At 36.0% G+C, this 19,093-nt stretch overlaps 1 protein-coding gene across 3 annotated transcripts in view; it reads left to right on the forward strand.

Annotated features, from left to right (window-relative positions):
• The window catches only part of PARG (poly(ADP-ribose) glycohydrolase), a 205,415-nt gene that overhangs the window by 141,184 nt on the left and 45,138 nt on the right, over positions 1 to 19,093 (forward strand). For all 3 annotated transcript variants that reach the window (XM_036999477.2, XM_036999476.2, XM_073241213.1), the window contains 3 exons: positions 2,026 to 2,173; positions 17,262 to 17,340; positions 18,725 to 18,833. In XM_036999477.2, the coding sequence (XP_036855372.1) occupies positions 2,026 to 2,173; positions 17,262 to 17,340; positions 18,725 to 18,833 (336 nt within the window). The remainder of the gene's footprint in view (positions 1 to 2,025; positions 2,174 to 17,261; positions 17,341 to 18,724; positions 18,834 to 19,093) is intronic.

Raw genomic sequence — 19,093 nt, forward strand, 5'->3', positions numbered from 1 at the left:
AGGGAACTAATTTTAATCAATGAACTAGTTTAACCAAAACTACTTTTCTATGTAAGCTGAAGAGTTCCTCTGATTTTTTTAGTGTTGATTTAGTATGCTAGAATATAAACCCAAATAAATATTTTCTGTGGTAACTCATTTCAAGAACCAGACCAATCATATTTTTCAGTATTTTCTAAGTTTTTCTGCCGTGAGAGAAGACTGTACTTTCTATTAATTTCTGTTTTTTCACATGTATTTTTACATATCAGAGATTCATATTCTTGTTTTACTCTTTTGTAAAATAGGCTTCAGGTTATCATTTAATATAAATAATTGCTTTAGAGAACAGAAGTTTTGAGAAATCTTCTGTTTGACAATAGTCTGAAAATATATGTGAGATAATAGAAGGTATAAGTGAGAAAATGTATATATTGGTCTCTGCCCCTCATTCTTGGCACAGAGCTCCTGAAAATTTTCTAAGTGGTAAGAGTACTAGTAGCATCTTTTGCTCTATTATTTGGTCTTTGACTCTTATTTCTGCAACAGATATTCTACAGCCCTTGGAATTTTGTGGGTGATAGACATGCCTTTTGTTCTAATGAGGCAGCTCTTGATGGACTTTCAGATAGCTTCAGGTTAGACACTGGTCACCAGAAAGATTAAGCCATGATTAGAAGTTTGGAACTTTCTGCTCTACCCCCACCTCTGGGAAAGAGAGAGGTACTGAAGACTGAGTTAATGATCAACCATGCCAACATGATAAAGCATCTACAAAAATCCCCAGAATATGAGACTCAGAAAGTTCCTGGGTTAGTGAACATGTGGAGGTGCTGGGAGAGTGACTTCCCCAGGGAGGGCATGGTAACTGTGACTCTTCCCACATACTTTTCTCTATGTATCTCTTCATCTGGCTATTGATCTGTATCCTTTTTTATAGCTTTTTTAATACATTGGTAAATGTAAGTATTACCTTGAGTTCTGTGATCTATTCTAGCAAATTATCAACCCCCAGGAAGGGAGGATCTTGGGAACCCCAGTTTACAGCTAGTTAACTAGAAAGACAGGTGACAACCTGGCACTTGTGATTAGCATCTGAAGTGGGACTGAAATATTGGCCTATAAAATCTGTTGCTAACTCCAGGTAGACAGCACTAGAACTGATTCGAATTGCTCAAGACACCCAGCTGGTGTTACAGAATTGCTTCATGCATGGAAACTCACACATCTGATGTCAAGTGTTGAGTGTGGGAGAGAAGTAGTAGGAGAGTAAAGGAGACACAGGAGTGCGTCTATTCCTATACAGTATTTAAGCCTCTCATATTACTTTAAATTCTTACATTACTTACTACATTTTTGTATGTGTGTGTATGACTCTGTATGTGCGCAAATTGTGTGTTTGTGTGTAATCTGCCTCCTCAAATAGAGTAAGGCAAAATTGGAAACCACTTCTTTTCTTACATATTGTTCCATCAATAGTTGGTAACATTCATGCAGTTCGGGGTTTGCAGTTGAATTTAGGGGGCTGAAATTTCCATCCCTTTATTCTTCCACAGAAGAAAACTGTTACCCAAAAAAGGTCAATTACTAAATTTTTCTGTTCTTTAATGACAAGTATTTGATTGCCATATTACATAAAAATATAGAGTCATATGAAGTACATAAATGGAAATTGAGCAATGAATGGTGGGGAAATGGTCTTGAAACCTTTCCAGATAAAACCTTCCCTTGGTTTTTGGCCCTTGAGGTACAAATAAAGTTTATAAACAAAAGTCCTTATAATTACATTGAGGCTTTTGCCTAAAAGTTCCATTTTCCAGGTTCCTTCTGAGGTTTTGGGTCCAAAGAAATATACAGAGATGTTAATTGCAGTGAGAAGATGGTAAGGGTGCAGTTAACCACAAACTGTTCTCCCTGGGAAGATTACTAATTTGGAGATATATTTCATCAGAAAGGAAGGGAAGATTGGAGCTTAGTGGGAGTACAATTCTTTATCATAGGTAGGTATTTTTGATCATCATTTAACATGCCACTTTTCCCAAATAGGTGGATTTTGCAAACCGCTTTGTTGGAGGTGGTGTAACCAGTGCAGGACTTGTGCAAGAAGAAATCCGCTTTTTAATCAACCCTGAGTTGATTGTTTCAAGGCTCTTCACTGAAGTTCTGGACCACAGTGAATGTCTTATCATCACAGGTTAGTTTGGGGAAGTCTAGTCAATTGGGTATTGTCCTCATCTCTGAGTATCTATTATGAACACTAAAGGTCACCCATATAACTTTTCTCTACCATACGCATAGTCCCAATATTTTTATTCATTAATTTATACTTGGTTTTTTTGAAATTGCTATAGTTGTATTTTCCTAATCTTGAGTAAGACCTTTTATGCCCACTTTTTCTTTCTTGGCATCTTCATCTGAGAAACAAGAGTAAACACTATTCCATTCCAGGTTGAAATTTTATGTTACAATGCCCTTAAAAAGAAGATAGTGATATGTCTTTGAGCATGTATTCTATTATTTTTCTTCCATTATGTTTCCAAAGTGATTTGTTATACTTCAGTATGAAGACACTTTATATAAATATAAAAAGCATGGTTACAGTGTTTGGAAAGTCAATACAACAGAGTATTATAGAAGAGAAATAAATCAGTAACTTTTTGTTTACCCTAATTTCTAATCCTAAGAGAAATAGTGTGATTATCTTAGCACCTCTTTGAGTTAAGCTCATGTGTGAAGAGGAGAGAGAACTACAATCAAATTTCTAATTTAAGTTTATTATTGAGATTTAATTTTTTTCTTTACTTAAGATCCTTTAACTTGAGATATCACTATGTCACAGTATTTTCTTGTGAATGAGCTGCAAAAATAAAATGATTAACTCATAGCTCTTCAGAAACTCTAATCAGCCACCATAGGTAAGTTAAGCCTTGTGTTTGAATACCTAAAAGAGCATTCCCACATAAAAGCCATAATCAGTCACCAATTGCTGGTACTTTTTTCTTTCTTCCAAAGAGGATTTTTAATTTCCTCTTTGAATCTGTTGCTTCTTTAAGATTAGTATAGGAGATTGAATATTCATCTGGGTCAGAGAATGTGGTCAGATGTTATTCCAAAGATTACAGTGGGAGAAAAACCATTCCCTATGATTATATCAAATATATACTGAGCTCATTTACCTCCAGTGAGGTACATGACAGAAAGTAAGTTTGATTATGATGTGTTTAGGATCTCTGTGACTTTACCCTATTTAGTGTTCATTGAGCATCTTGAATGTTTAGGTAAATTTGGTAAATTTTTGGCTATTATTTTTTCAAATATTTTTTTCTATCCCTTCCTTGTCCTTCTGGGACACCCATTATGTGTAGTTGGTACATTTGGTAATGTCTCATTGGTCTCTCAAGTGCTATTCATTTTTCTTCATTCTCTATTCTTTCTGTTTCTCAGACTAAAGAAATCTCAGTTAGTCTATCTTCAAGTTTGCTAATTTTTCTACTTGCCTTAATTGCTTTTGAACCCCTCCAGTGAAATTTTATTTGTTATTGTACTTTTCAAACTCCAGAATCTCTAATTTTTTAAATAACTTCTATCTTTTTTATTGGAATTATGTGTGTGAGGCATTATTCTCATACTTTGATTTAGCTCTTTAGACATAATTTCCTATAGTTCCTTGAACATATTTAAAATAACCAATTTAAAATATTTGTTTAGTAAGTCCAACATCTGAGCTCCTCAAGGACAGTTCAAATTGACTACAATTTTTTCCTGGGTATGACCTCTACTTTTTCATTTCTTTGCATTTCTCCCTTTTTTTTGTTGTTGTTGAAAACTGGATATTTTAATAATATGGTGACTCTCAAAATCAGATTATCCCCTTCCCCTAGAGTTTGTTTTTGGTGTTTATTGTTTGCTTATTGTTTGCTTATTGTTGCTTATTTAGTTACTTTCCTAAACAAATTCTAGAGAACCTGTACTGTTTTTGTGTATGCCCACTAATCTACTTGATTAGATTAATGATCAGCTAATGATTGGGCAGAGAGTTCTTTAAATACCTAAAACCAGTAAATCTATCAGTCTTTGCCAGAAGGGTCTGTGTGCATTTTGGGGCTCACCTTCAACACTCCACCAGGGATTTGACACTTCATTTCCTGCTTGCCCAGGGCTTCAACTCAAACAAAAAGGAGAGCTTAGGACCTTCTCAGGAATTTCTTGGGTGTGTGCACAGCCATGGACATGATTGTAGACTTGTAGGTTCCTAGGAATACTTAGAACATTTCAAAGCCCCTTACAGACATCTCATTCCTCAGCTTTTCCTTTGAAGCCTTTTGGTTAGCCTGTTGTTTGCCCCAGCTATTATCTGCTATTGCCTCAGGCAGCCGCACAGTTAAGAAATTGCCTGTAATTGTTTTCAACAAATGCCCCTGTGGATTTAGCTTTTTTGCACTGGGCAAACTCAAAGTCAGATCAAATAAACACAGCCTTATGAGTGAGGTCTTCCAGGGAACCACCAGACAAGTCAAGTGATGACAGTTATCTGAGAATGAGGCTTTGAAGGAGGTTCAGTCCTCTTCTGACCCCTCTGTTGGCTACTAGGCTAAATTGCTGATTTTCACTGTGATTACGGCTGTTGGTTTATAAGACTGCCATAGAGCTTCGGTGAGCAGAATAGGAATAGGGCAAGTTAAAACACCACAAAACTCACTGTTCTTACCAAGTTTCAGCCAAGTTTCTTTTAATAAACACTCTGTGGACTACAGCAAGCCTTTGGGTAATGCCCACAGTTCAGAAAAAGTTGATTCTCATAATTTTTCATCTGTTCTTTTCTCATTGCATTTATGGAGGAGAAAATTTATACAGGTTTTTTCTCCATTTTTGCCAATATGTTCTTCTCTTTCATAAGTGCTTGTTGCTAAAGGGCTTTCAACAAGTTATTACACATCATTTAGACAACCTGTGTTATTTCTTATAACACCCCTGTGATTCTACTGTTTTGGTGAGGTAAAGCAAAAAGACAAAAATTGTTCATTATCTGACTTTATGCAGGAAATTAAGAATGGAACCTCAGCAAAGGAATTTCTTCTTGGATAGAGTCTCAACTATTTCAAGTTAATAATTTAAAGTATTTCATCCAGAATTCTGAGGTTGTGATCCAAACTGTACTGAAATGGGAAGATAAACCTTACTGTTGTTTTCAACATTGTCTCAACTCACATATTGGTCATCTATCTGTATTTGTTGTTTATGATGTATGCAGATAGGAAGGATGAATTTGGAAAGTATTAGGGAAGCAGAAAGTGCAAGCAATTACAGAACAAAAAAATTAAGCTGTCATAAATCCATTTTGGGGGCAAATAAATACTTTGAATATTGGTTTCATATTGTTTTAGAGAAACTCTGAAGGTCTGGAATGTGACCGTCTTTAATATTTAAATGTATGTAATAATACTTGAAAATATTTTTAATTTTTAGTGGTTGAGCTGGGTTTGGTTCTCAGTCCTCAGAACCAAATAATCCATCAGTTGATGTATTTACATCCATGAAACAAAGAAGTTGGTGAATACTGGTCATTTAAACTCAAAGCTAGTTTGCTTCATATGCTTTATTGTTCTTATAATAGGAAAGTAGTGACAGTCTTGTCACCTACCATTAATGTTGCTGTAAATGAAGGTTGTGATTTCCCTGGGAATTAGGAAAAGGAAAACATTAGCATTTTTTCTTTTTTTACTAAATATAGTTTGTATCCACTCTAAAAAAGGATCATCACTTTGGAGTTACATCTGGGCTCTAATTTACCTGCAGCCATTGTTAAATGAATAAAAAATTGCAGATTCATGACTCACCTTCACATCTTTAATTACTTAAGGCTAAGGACATCTGGGGTAACTGTTAACTCAGCATTTTCCCCCACATCCACTTAACTCTATTATTGTGCCTCCTAATTAATATCTGTGATGTGATGTTCCCTTAATGGAAATGGCCATTTCATCATCTATTTGATGTTGGATTTCTGCCATCTCTTCCTAGGAGACTCTTAGCCATGTACTGCAATCTATCTGCCTGATCAATTCCATTCCTTCAATGATTTATCCAGGCTCAGTGAGCTAATGGCTGTGACTGTGCTGCCTGAATCTGTAGATGAGTTTGAGAAATTGGGAGTAAATTAAATTTACCGTCATTGTGGGGCATCTGGTTGGCATCAGACTTTTAAATGAGTATGAAACAGGTCATTCAAACAGGCAAATATTTTTATCCAAACAATGTTTTCCCTCTGCTATGATCTTCCTGGGGGTAGCCATGAGCTAAAACATTTCAGTAAGTATACACTGAGGGAAAGAACTAAAATTCCATTTTTCCCTCCCCCTCCCCCTCCATGTTCCTGTACAACATCCAGCAAATAGCTTTAATACTAAAGGTGTTACTGTGGTTCTGGGAGATTGTTTTGTTGTTTCTGTGTGATGAGCACATAAAGCAGGTGCCTAGACATGAAACTTATGAGCATAATGTTAGTATATTTAACATAAAATCTATTCTCTAGTGAATCAAATTGTCCCTGACATCACAGGTCCTTAATCTTTTGTGAGTTTCTGCAGAACTGACAGAAAGGACAAAAGTGTACACCATTGTTTATAGTATTGGTGTACTCTGTACTTCTTATAGAGTAACGACGCCAGAGGTGCTAAACACTACAAAACATTGCTAACTAAATGACACCAGCTCGTTGGAAAAGATCTAAATGCACTTGGAGTTTGGCTTTTCTTAATTTTTACTACTTATGGGAATGAAAAGCAAGAGTGTTGTATCTGCTGCATAATCCCCACTGAATGAGTGACACTATTAAAAGCACAGTTGGATGGCTTATGTGTAAACCTTCTTTCCAAGGGTGCAACTCATTGGTATATAGAATTTTTTAAATCTCCAAATAGTTTTCCTATGTTCATCACAAACTTGCATTACGTGTAGGAGAAAATAAGAATGTTTCTTAACTGCTAAATCTAAAAACTCATAAAGTCCTTATGAACTCTTGCAAAGATTTAAAAGGGTTCCTTCCTTCTAGTTTTTTCCTTAGGCAAAGGTTGTCTTTGAGCATTAAGTCTTATAGGCTATCCCTAGAGAGAGCTGTCACAAAGATCATTCAATCTTTTGTCTCTTGTTTGCTGTTATCACCATTTACCTTTGCATTTTCATCATAGTTTATCAATAAATTGAATTTAAAACAAGTTAAGGGCATCTGTTTTTCAGAACAGACAGTCAACATAATTTTGAAAGATGTCTACTTAGGAAACCCAGGGTTTAATTTGTTTACAGCAATAGCATTTGTATGTGCATTTTTGACTTCCCATACCTGGAGGAAATAAATCTAACTATCTCTCTCAGGAAGGAAGACTGAAACTATCCTAACTTGAAATAGAAATATGATCATTGACATTTTATATTTTTCAACCACTTTTTTTTTCAAAAGCCAGCACAGGTGTTTGTTTTCATAGTTAAGAGATCAGAGTAGGCAATGTTTGTTTATTTATTTACTTAATATTTTATGAATAATAAATAAATAGGAATTAATAAATAAATAGGAAAAATAAGGCTTGTCCACTGCTATGCAGAAAATAAGAAAGAACAAGACTGGTCCTGGCTGTCTTTATTCCCAGTCAGGGGGATACACATTGTTACTTTTTTTTTTTTTTTCACCTTGTTACTTTTAAACCCCTTGTAAATGGAATCATTTATTACTGGTGTCTTTACCTCCTTACAAAATTAAGTCTAATAACACCAGTCCTAAATTGCTTTGTGGTTTTGAAGATTTTAAACATTTGGTTTTCCAAGCAGTTCTATGAGGTAACAAGTTAAGAATTATTAATGAGCCTGATTTTCCGATGATAAAATGAAGTCCAATGAGATATGTTACTCAAGGATTCTCTCTGAGTTATTCATATCTCCTAATCACAGTCTGATGTTTTTTAACATGCCATGAGGTCTTTGTAAATGTGAATTTTTTATATGTGTCACTTACATAGTGCCTTCCGACACCATATTCCTGGACTCATTATTTTAACCTTTGTTAATACAATGTTCTTCCTGTTTTGGTTGTTAATTATATGTCAAGTTATTTAATCCACTTTCTTTTCTTTTTTTATATTTAACAGCTGTGTTGAGGTATTTTACGTACAAAAAAATCTACCCATTTTAAGGTGTACAATTCGATCATTTTTTTTTCACTTTTTAAATTTTTTAAATTTTGGTATCATTAATATAAAATTACATGGGCAACATTGTGGTTACTGGATTCCCCCTATTTTCACGTACCCACCACATACTCCATTACAGTCACTGTCCATCAGCATAGTAAGATGCTATAGAGTCACCACTTGTCTTCTCTGTGCTATGCCTTCCCGTGCACCCCCTTACGTTATATGTACTCATGGTAATGCCCCTTATTCCCCTTTTCGCTCCCTTCCAACACACCCTCCCCAGGCCCTTTCCCTTTGGTAACTGTTAGTCCATTCTTGGGTTCTGTGAGTCTGCTGCTGTTTTGCTCCTTCAGTTTTTGCTTTGTTCTTATGCTCCACAGATGAGTGAAGCCATTTGGTACTTATCTTTCTCCGCCTGTCTTATTTCACTGAGCATAATACCCTCTAGCTCCATCCATGTTTCTTGCAAATGGTAGGATTTGTTTTCCTCTTATGGCTGAATAATATTCCATTGCGTATATGTACCACATCTTCTTTATCCACTCATCTACTGATGGACACTTAGGTTGCTTCCATTTCTTGGCTATTGTAAATAGTGCTGTGATAAATGTAGGGGTGCATATGTCTTTTTGAAACTGGGCTCCTGTAGTCTTAGGGTAAATTCCTAGGAGTGGAATTCCTGGGTCAAATGGTATTTCTATTTTTAGTTTTTTGAGGAACCTCCATACTGCTTTCCACAGTGGTTGAACTAATTTACATTCCCACCAACAGTGTAGGAGGGTTCCCCTTTCTCTGCATTCTCACTAGCATTTGTTGTTCTTAGGCTTTTCTATGTTGGCCATCCTAACTGAGGTGCCGTGATATGTCATTGTGGTTTTAATTTGCATTTCCCTGATAATTAGCGATGTGGAGCATCTTTTCATGTGCCTGTTGGCCATCTGAATTTCTTCTTTGGAGAATTGTCTGTTCATATCCTCCTCCCATTTTTTTAATAGGGTTATTTGCTTTTTGGGTGTTGAGGTGTGTGAATTCTTTTTATATTTTGAATGTTAATCCCTCATCAGATATGTCATTTACAAATATATTCTCCCATACTGTAGGATCCCTTTTTGTTCTGTTGATGGTTTCCTTTGCTATACACAAGCTTTTTAGCATGAGGTAGTCCCATTTATTCATTTTTTATTTTGTTTGCCTTGCCTGAGGAGATGCGTTCAGGAAAAAGTTGCACTCCTTTATCATATATTAATTGACCGTATGTGCTTGGGTTTATATCTGGGCTGTGTACTTGTTCCATTGGTCTATGGGTCTGTTCTTGTGCCCGTACCAAAGTATCTTGATTACTGTGGCTTTGTAGTAGAGCTCGAAGTCAGGGAGCATAATCTCCCCCAATTTATTCTTCCTTCTCAGGATTGCTTTCTCTTTTTGGGGTCTTTTGTGATTCTATATGAATTTTAGAACTATTTGCTCTAGTTCATTGAAGAATACTCTTGGTATTTTGATAGGGATTGCATTGAATTAGTAGATTGCTTTAGGCAGGATGGCCATTTTGCCAATATTAATTCTTCCTATCCATGAGCATGGAGTGTCTTTCCATTTATTGGTATCTACTTTAATTTCTCTCATGAGTGTCTTGTAGTTTTCAGGGTACAGGGCTTTCAATTCCTTGGTTAGGTTTATTCCTAGGTATTTTATTCTTTTTGGTGCAATTATGAATGGAATTCTTTTCCTGATTTCTCTTTCTGGTAGTTCATCATTAGTGTATAGGAATTCAACAGATTTCTGGGTATTATTTTTGTATGCTGCAACTTTGCTGAATTCAGATATTAGATCTAGTAGCCTTGGAGTGTATTCTTTTGTGTTTTTTATGTACAATATTATGTCATCTGCAAATAGGGACAGTTTATCTTCTTCCTTGCCAATCTGAATGCCTTTTATTTCTTAGTGTTGTCTGATTGCCGTGGCTAGGATCTCCGGAACTATGCTGAATCAAAGTGGGGAGAGTGGGCATCCCTGTCTTGTTCCCGATCTTAAAGGAAAAGCTTTCAGCTTCTCGCTGTTAAGTATAATGTTGGCTGTGGGTTTGCCATACATGGCCTTTCTTATGTTGAGGTACTTACCCTCTGTACCCATTCTGTTGAATTTTGTTGAATGCTTTTTCAGGATCTATGGAGGTAATGTGGTTTTTGTCCTTCTTTTTGTTGATGTGGTGGATGATCTTGATGGATTTTCAAATGTTGTACCATCCTTGCATCCCTGAGGTGAATCCCACTTGATCATGCTGTATGATCCTCTTGATGTATTTTTGAATTCGGTTTGCTAATATTTTGTTGAGTATTTTTGCATCTATTTTCATCTGGGATATTGGCCTGTAGTTTTCTTTTTTTGTGGTGTGTTTGCCTAGTTTTGGTATTAGAGTGATGCTGGCCTCATAGAATGAGTTTGGAAGTATTTACTCTTCTTCTACCATTTGGAAAACTTTAAGGAGGATGGGTATTAGGTCTTCACTAAATGTTTGATAAAATTCAGCAGTGAAGCCATCTGGTCCAGAAGTTTTATTCTTAGGTAGGTTTTAGATTACCAGTTTAATTTACTTACTGGTAATAGTTCTGTTCAGATTTTCTGTTTTTTTCTGGGTCAGTCTTGGAAGGTTGTATTTTTCTAGAAAGTTGTCCATTTCTTCTAGGTTATCCAGTTTGTTAGTACATAATTTTTCATAGTATTCTCTCATAATTCTTTCTATTTCTCCTTACTTATATTCTGTCTGGTTGATCTGTGGTGTCCATAGTGATTTATCCTTTCTCATTTCTGATTCTGTTTATGTGAGTAGGCTCTCTTTTTTTCTTGAAAAGTCTGGTTAGGGGTTTACATAGTTTGTTTATTTTCTCAAAGAACCACCTCCTGCTTTCATTGATTTTTTTCTATTGTTTCATCTTCTCGATTTTATTTATTTATGCTCTGATCTTTACTATGTCCCCCCTTCTACTGACTTTGGGCCTCATTTGTTCTTCCTTTTCTAGTTTCATTAACTGTGAGTTTAGACTGTTCGTATGGAATTGTTCTTCTTTCATGAGGTTGGCCTGTATTGCAATATACTTCCTTCTTAGCATGACCTTTGCTGCACCCCACAGATTTTACAGTGTTGAATTATTGTTGTCATTTGTTTCCATATATTGTTTGATCTCTGTTTTTGTTTGGTCATTGATCCATTGGTTATTTAGGAGCATGTTGTGATGCCTCCATGTGTTTGTGGGCTTTTCGTTTTCTTTGTGCAATTTATTTCTAGTTTCATACCTTTGTGGTCTGAGATACTGGTTGGTACAATTTCTATCTTTTTGAATTCACTGAGCCTCTTTTAGTGGCCTAGTGTATGATCTATTCTAGAAAATGTTCCATGTGCACTTGAGAAGTATGTGTAATCTGCTTTTGGGCATTGAGTTCTGTAGATGTCTGTTAGGTCCATCTGTTCTAATGTGTTGTTCAGTGCCTCTGTCTCCTTACTTATATTCTGTCTGGTTGATCTGTCCTTCAGAGTGAGTGGAGTGTTGAAGTCTGTTAGAATGAATGCATTGCATTATATTTCCCCTTTTAATTCAGTTAGTATTTGTTTCATATATGTAGGTGCTCCTGTGTTGGCCTCATAGATATTTATAACAGTTATATCTTCTTGTTGGTTTAACCCTTTTATCATTATGTAATGTCCTTTTTTGTCTCTTGTGACTCTGTTTGTTTTGAAGTCTATTTTGTCTGATACAAGTACTGCAACTCCTGCTTTTTTCTCCCTATTAGTTGCATGAAATATCTTTTTCCATCCCTTCTCGTTTGGTCTGTGTATGTCTTTGAGTTTAAAGTGAGTCTCTTGTAGGCAGCATATAGATGGGTCTTGTTTTTTTATCCATTCAGTGACTCAGTTTTTATTGGTGCATTCAGTCCATTTACATTTAGGGTGATTATCGATATGTATATACTTATTGCCATTGCAGGCTTTAGATTCATGGTTACCAAAGGTTCAAGGTTAACTTTCTTACTATCTAAGAGTCTAACTTAACTCATATAATATGCTATTACAAACACAATCTAAAGGTTCTTTTTATTTTCTCTTCCTTTTTCTTCTTACTCCATTCTTTATGTATGAGGTATCATATTCTCTACTCTTTGTCTATCCCTCGATTGCCTTTGGGGAAAGTCAATTTAATTTTGCATTTTCTTAGTAATTAGCTGTTCTGCTTTCTTTACTGTGGTTTTATTACCTCTGGTGACTGCTATTAAACCTTAGGAACACTTCCATCTATAGCAGTCTCTCCACAGTACACTGTAGGGTGGTTTGTGGGAGGTAAATTCTCTCAGCTTTGTTTATCTGAAAATCGGTCAATCCCTCCTTCAAATTTAAATGATACTCTTACCAGGTAGAGTATTCTTGGTTCTAGGCCCTTCTGCTTCATTGCCTTAAATACATCATCCCACTCCCTTCTGGCCTGTAAGGTTTCTGTTTGAGAAATCTGATGATAGCCTGATGGGTTTTCCTCTATACATGATGTTTTTTCTCTCTCTAGCTGCTTTTCAAAGTCTGTCCTTATCCTTGATCTTTGCCATTTTAATTATTATATGTCTTGGTGTTGTCTTCCTTGGGTCCCTTATGTTATGGATCTGTGCACCTCCATGGCCTGAGAGAGTATCTCCTTTCCCAGATTAGGAAAGTTTTCAGCAATTACCTCCTCAAAGACACTTTATATCCCTTTTTCTCTCTCTTCTTCTTCTGATACCCCTGTAATGCGAGTATTGTTCGTTTGAGTTGGCCACACAGTTCTCTCAATATTCTTTCGCTCTTCGAGCTCCTTTTTTTCTCTGTCTCAACTTCTTTCTATTCCTGTTCTGTAATTTCTATTCTATTTACCGTCTCTTCTACTACATCTAATCTGCTTTAAAATCCCTCCATTGTATGTTTCATTTTAGATATGGAATTTCTTAGTGATTGAATCTCTGTCCTAAATTTGTCCCTGTGTTTCTGAACATTTTTATGTACCTCCATGAGCATGTTTATGATTTTTATTTTGAACTCTCTTCCAGGAAGATTGGTGAGCTCAGTTTCATTTGGCCCTTTTTCTGGGTTTGTAAAATTTTTGTCTGGACTAGATTCCTTTGACGTTTCATATTTCTATGTGGCACCCTCTGGTATCCAGAAGCTCTAGTCTCTGGAGGTGCTCAGCCCCTGGAGTGATGTCGGGAGTCACAGGTGAGCAGTGCTGGTACCCGGGGGGAGGAAAGAGCTCTTTCCTGCTTCCCTACTGCAGTGCCTTTCTCCCAGATCAGAACCAGTGGGCCGAGCGCACAGGTATAATCCTCTGTGGTTTGTGTCTGTTGCTGCTGTAGGCATGGCCTCCCTCTGGCTGGCCTGACACCAGGGCACAGGCTGCCGGTTTTTGAGCCAGTGCCCACTCAAAACGTGGAGGAAGGTGCAGCAGTGTGCGTATCACTGTGTGGGGGCCTTGGAGCTGAGTAGCCAGCCAGGGAAATGTAGCACCTGAAACTCCTGAAAGTTCTCAACTTGCTGGGCAGAGCATGCCCAGACAACCTTTCCCACCTATGCCTTCTCCCACACAGCAATCTCCATGCAAATTCTGCCCCTTCAGCAGCCTCTCAGTGCTAGCAAGCCTCTTAGACTGCCTGCCTTTCCATTTGTCCCAGATCCGCAGGATGTAGATCCTTGTCCTCCACAAACAGCTTGAATCTCAGTGTCTCCAAGTAGTCTGCCTATCTTAGCTTTCAAACCCCACCTATCTCCAGAGTACCATGCAATGTAGGTTTGTGCTCCCAAAGCACATTTCCAGGGCTGGGTGTTCAGCAGTCTTAGGCTTCCACCCCCTTCCCGCACCGTTTCTCTTCTTACCGCCAGTGAACTGGGGTGGAGGAATGGCTCGGGTCCCGCCGGATCAAGGCTTTGGTACGTTACCCTGTTTTGTGAGTTCTCTCTTCTCCAGTTGTATGCAGTCTGGTGCTTCCTTCTTCCCTGTTGCTCTTTTACAATTAGTTGTATCAAGTATATTTTCATATTATATGTGGTTTTGGGAGGACTTCTCTGTCACACCTCTCATGCCACCATCTTGAATCCTGTTTTACACAATGGTCTTTATTATATGTCAACCTGGCTAGACCACAGCCCCCATTTATTCAGTCAAATACTAATCTAAGCATTCCTGTAAAGATATTTTATACATGTAATTAAAGCCCATCTTCTGTTCATTTTAAATAGCAGAGATTATTCTAGAAAATCTGGGTGGGTCTGATTCAGTCAGCCTCCCAGAAGAAAATTTCCCCTTGTTAACTGCAGCCTCAGCCTATGCCTGAGATTTCTATCCTGTCCTTTAGACTTGCCTAGTTAGCTCCCACAATTGCATAAGCTAATTCCTTGCTATAAATCTCCTAATGTAAGTCTCCTACTATATAATCCAGCGGATTCTGTTTCTTTGATTGAACCCTGATCAATAGAAGACTATTATGAATAAGCTGCTATTAATGTTCTTGTGTGCTGTATCTATGGACATTTTCAATTTTGTGACATTTTCAGTTTCTGTTTGGTAAATACCCAGGAATGGAATTTCTAGGTCAAAGGGTGGAAGTGTGTTTTAATTTTATAAGAAATTGCCAAACTGTTTTCCAAAATTGTTGCCCATTTTATGTTCTGTCAGTAATTTATGAAAATTGAAAGTCAATTTACTGTACAAGTTTGGATTTATCTATGAATTCTGTTTAGTTCCATTTATCAATTAGTCTTTCCTTAGGCCTTGAACAAGTAAATGTTGAATTCAACTAGTTGAGTCCTCTAAATTTGTTCTTCTTTTTTTTTCAAGTGTTTTGGCTCTTCTAGGTTCATTGCGTTTATATATGAATTTTAGGATTACCTTCTTAATTACTATTTTTTAAAAAAGTCTGCTAGAATAACAGCATTGAGGAAAATTGACATATAACAATATCGAGTCTCCTCACCCTTGGACATATTTAGATCACCTTTACTTTTTCTCAGTGGTCTCCTCAATGTCTTTTGTTGCATTTACTCCTAAGTTTTTGCTTTTTGATGCTATGCTTAATGGATTTTTTTAAAATTTTACTTTTCCATTGTTTGCTGCTCTAGTACATAGACATATCTTTGATCTTATACATTTAGTTATGAGCTTCTTTTCTTTTTCTGTCTCTTCTTTCTTTCATTTTTGGTTATTCCTTAGGATTTACTATGTAAACAGTCATATCTGCAAATAAGGACAGTCTTACTTTTTTACACTCTTTATGACTATTATTTCTTTTCTTCCCTTATTGCAGTGGCTAGGAACTTCACCATAGTGCTGTATAGAAGTGATGAGGGTAGTAATCCTTGATTTTTTACTGATCTTAGGTGGAATGTTTTCACCATTAAGTATGAAGTTTTTATGTAGTGACCCCTAATCAGATTGAGGAAGTTTCTGCTCCCAGTTTTGCTGGAGTTTTAATCATGAGTAGGTGTTGAATTTTATCTTTTCTGCAACTTTTGATGTAATTACATTAATTCTTTAATCTGTTAGGTGATGAGTTTAATTAATTGATATTTCAAATGTTAGACCAAACTAGAGCCCAAATTGTCCTTCTGTTGAATTGATCCTTTTATTATTCTGAGATGTTCCTCTTTATCTTTCATAACACTCTTTGACTTGAAGTCTGTTTTATCAAATAGTAATATAACTGCTCCCACTTTCTTATGATATTTTTTTCATGTTCATTTCTTTTAGTTTATATATTCCTCCCTCTTTTTCTTTTCTTGGAATTTTTTGTAAACAACCCAGACTGTTGGTCCTGTTTCCTAGGATCTGAACTTTGCTGATTACATCTTCATGATGGTATTTGACATGTTCTCCTGTTCCCTGTCTATAAATTGATAGTTAAATGTGAGGATCATTTGTCATCTTGACCACTACATTTATTATTCTTTGGGTATAAAATCTTCAGAGTTGTTTGAGTAAACATATAAGAAGTTAACCTGACCCCAGAGATAAAATTAATTTGGTTTTGGATAAAGATCTGAAGTTCATAATTAGGATGTTGTGATTTGACTTTGTGTTCTTTTTATTTTTATTAGATGTGTTCTCTGTTTTTATAAATTTATATTTTTCTCAAGTACTGTATATCATAGAGTCATTTTTTCCCCCTGAATATTGTTTGTCATACATATTTTCAGAATTGGATCTTTATTTTATGAGTAGTTATTTGTTAATAAGTAGTAGTTGAGCTGCCTGAGTTAGTCTGCTTGCATTTAATTTCCTGGCAAAATTAGGACAATTATATTAAAGAAAATCATTAATCTTAGTTTTTGATATCTAGTTTCTTTTTTTTTTAATATGAAAAATACTTTCTTGCTTAGGGTTTTCAGCTTTTCATTTTACTATTTTGTTGATTGGGTTCACCATAGGAATTGGAATGAGCTTATTTAGTTAAATAATGGAAGACTTTCACACCATGCCTCCCTATCATATGAACAGGTCTCATAAATTAGAAATGTATGTTATGTAGCAAGGTTGGTGCATGTTCTTATCAGATGAATGCTAATTATGCTTTTTTCCCTCCCTTTCTTTTCCTGCCATAATATCTTGGTTTTACAAAACCCTTTGAAGTGTGTTACCTATAGATAGGCAAATCCTAGATTTAATTTTAATGACACTTTTCTTAGTTTGGAATGTCTTTATGTAAAATTTTTTTTCTTAACAGTGCAAATTAAATATTACCATCATATTACCAACATTGAAGACAGTGAACTTTTATAAAACATAGTGTTTATGCACTCCTTGTTTAAAAAAGAGCTGAATATGACAGTGTATTTTGTTCTCTTTTTATTGAGACATTCAGTGGCTGTAGGATAAATGTTGCAGTAGCTTTTGGAGACGTAATTTTTTTTCTTTGTGGATTATAGTAAGTCGTTAAGAGCAGTGGTTTTTTGTTTGTTGTTTATTCCTAGTTGACATGTGCCAATAAGATACTTCCAGAAAGGGGTAATTAAGTTTATTAACAAAGACCCTTTAGAAGATGCAGCTCTTAAGAAAAATTTTCTGAAAAATAATAGTGGTAGATTATTTGTTTCAGGTACTGAGCAGTACAGTGAATACATAGGCTATGCCGAAACGTATCGTTGGGCCCGGAGCCATGAAGATGGAAGTGAAAGGTGAGTTTATTTCTGACTTTAGTATCACATGGCCAAAAGCTAAGGATTGTGGGTTTCACCCTGGTACATTCTGTCTCCCATCTAATCTTATTTCAGAAATTTAATTTTCTTTTTGAATTCAGTATTTCAGGTTTATAAGTAGTTAAAACAGTATTACTATCTCCATATATCAAAGGGAAGAGCAGAGAAATAAAAGCCAAAAGTCTGAACTAAGAATAAGAAGGGCATAGGTCTCTAGAGTTCTTTACTTCTTAGCTGCCAGTTGTAGGCAGTCAGTGGATTAACTACCAAATCCAGGCTTATTTAGAATAGGTCCCTATTAGAGTTTAAAGTCTTCAATCAGCTTGTTTTGTTATCCTTAAACTTTTCTGTGAGATTAAGTAGATGGGAGAAACCAATGTTGGAATAATTTGCCTAATGGCACAGAACCTACAGTGGACTTTGCTGCTGCTTTCTCCTGTTTCTTACTGAAATATGTTTTTATACTTTGACATCCTTTTTTCCCACTAAAATGATTTATCAGGGGTAAATTTTTACAGAAGTGATTCTTGAAAGCTTGTGTGTGTTTGTGTGTATATTTTAATGAAAAAGAGCCATTGTAGCAGAATCAGCTAATCCCTGTGTAGCCATACAAGTTTATTCTTTACAATATCTCAAGGTCAACTCCTGATCTCTTTCCTTTTATTTTGGTTAAAATATGTGGGTGCAACAATTATCAATGTGGATATTTAATTCCTAATAATTATCTGCAAGTTTATAAAGAGATGAAATCATCATCTCACCTAGTCCTTCCTGTTTCCACAGGCAATATTTTATTATCTGTTTTGCTCTGTCTTTTTAAAAATAGTTTTCTTACTGTCAGCAAGTGAGCACAATAGGTAAATGTTGTACTGAATCATTACACATTTTTTGTAACATTTGACTTCCTGGGATTCTTTCTTGGATGATATGTGGTGATGTTGCAAACCTAATGACTTAGAGCAGGTCTTTCGAATCAAAGGACCAATGAAATCTTGTCAAGATACAAATGCTACATCTTTAGTATTAGAGGAAACAAAAAACTAAGTTCCTTTTGTTTGCCCTCAAATCCTTTAACCTCTGAGACTCACTGTAAATGATGTATCTGTTTATAATATGTCATATTTGTTGGTTCTCGATAATTTTTCATTTTACTCTTTAATGCCTGGCAGTTCATAATGTGTATGCTTTGGAATCTAAAAATAAAACTGTGTTTCTGCCCTTCTGTTTGCTGAGACTTAACAGCCACTGTTTTTTTTTGTTTTTAATATATATTAACCTGGCAAAGTCTCGGAAACCCAAACTGAGAATTTTATTTTGTGGGTGCCGTTCCCTGCACCTCACTCCTCACTCTGTCCTGCCACAGGGATGACTGGCAGCGGCGTGGCACTGAAATCGTTGCCATTGATGCCCTTCACTTCAGACGCTACCTCGACCAGTTTGTGCCTGAGAAAATCAGACGCGAGCTTAACAAGGCCAGTAACCTTATTTCTTAGTTCATCTGGCAGCTGTCATCTATTTACTGCCATTTTATTAATGCTGAAATTAATGCTTTCTGGTAATTCTCGCAGTGTCAGTATGTCTGCCCATGGTTCTCCTGATTTAATGGATCTGTCAGCGTGTACAAGATGTACTTTCCATTTTGTAATTGTTTGATTACTGATGCCAGATAGACTTGCTTGATATTAAGCCCCACATAAGCATTTATCTCATCAAGTTCTTTTAGCTGATTTTG

Source organism: Manis javanica, chromosome 7, assembly GCF_040802235.1.
Source record: "Manis javanica isolate MJ-LG chromosome 7, MJ_LKY, whole genome shotgun sequence".
Classification (NCBI taxonomy): domain Eukaryota; kingdom Metazoa; phylum Chordata; class Mammalia; order Pholidota; family Manidae; genus Manis; species Manis javanica.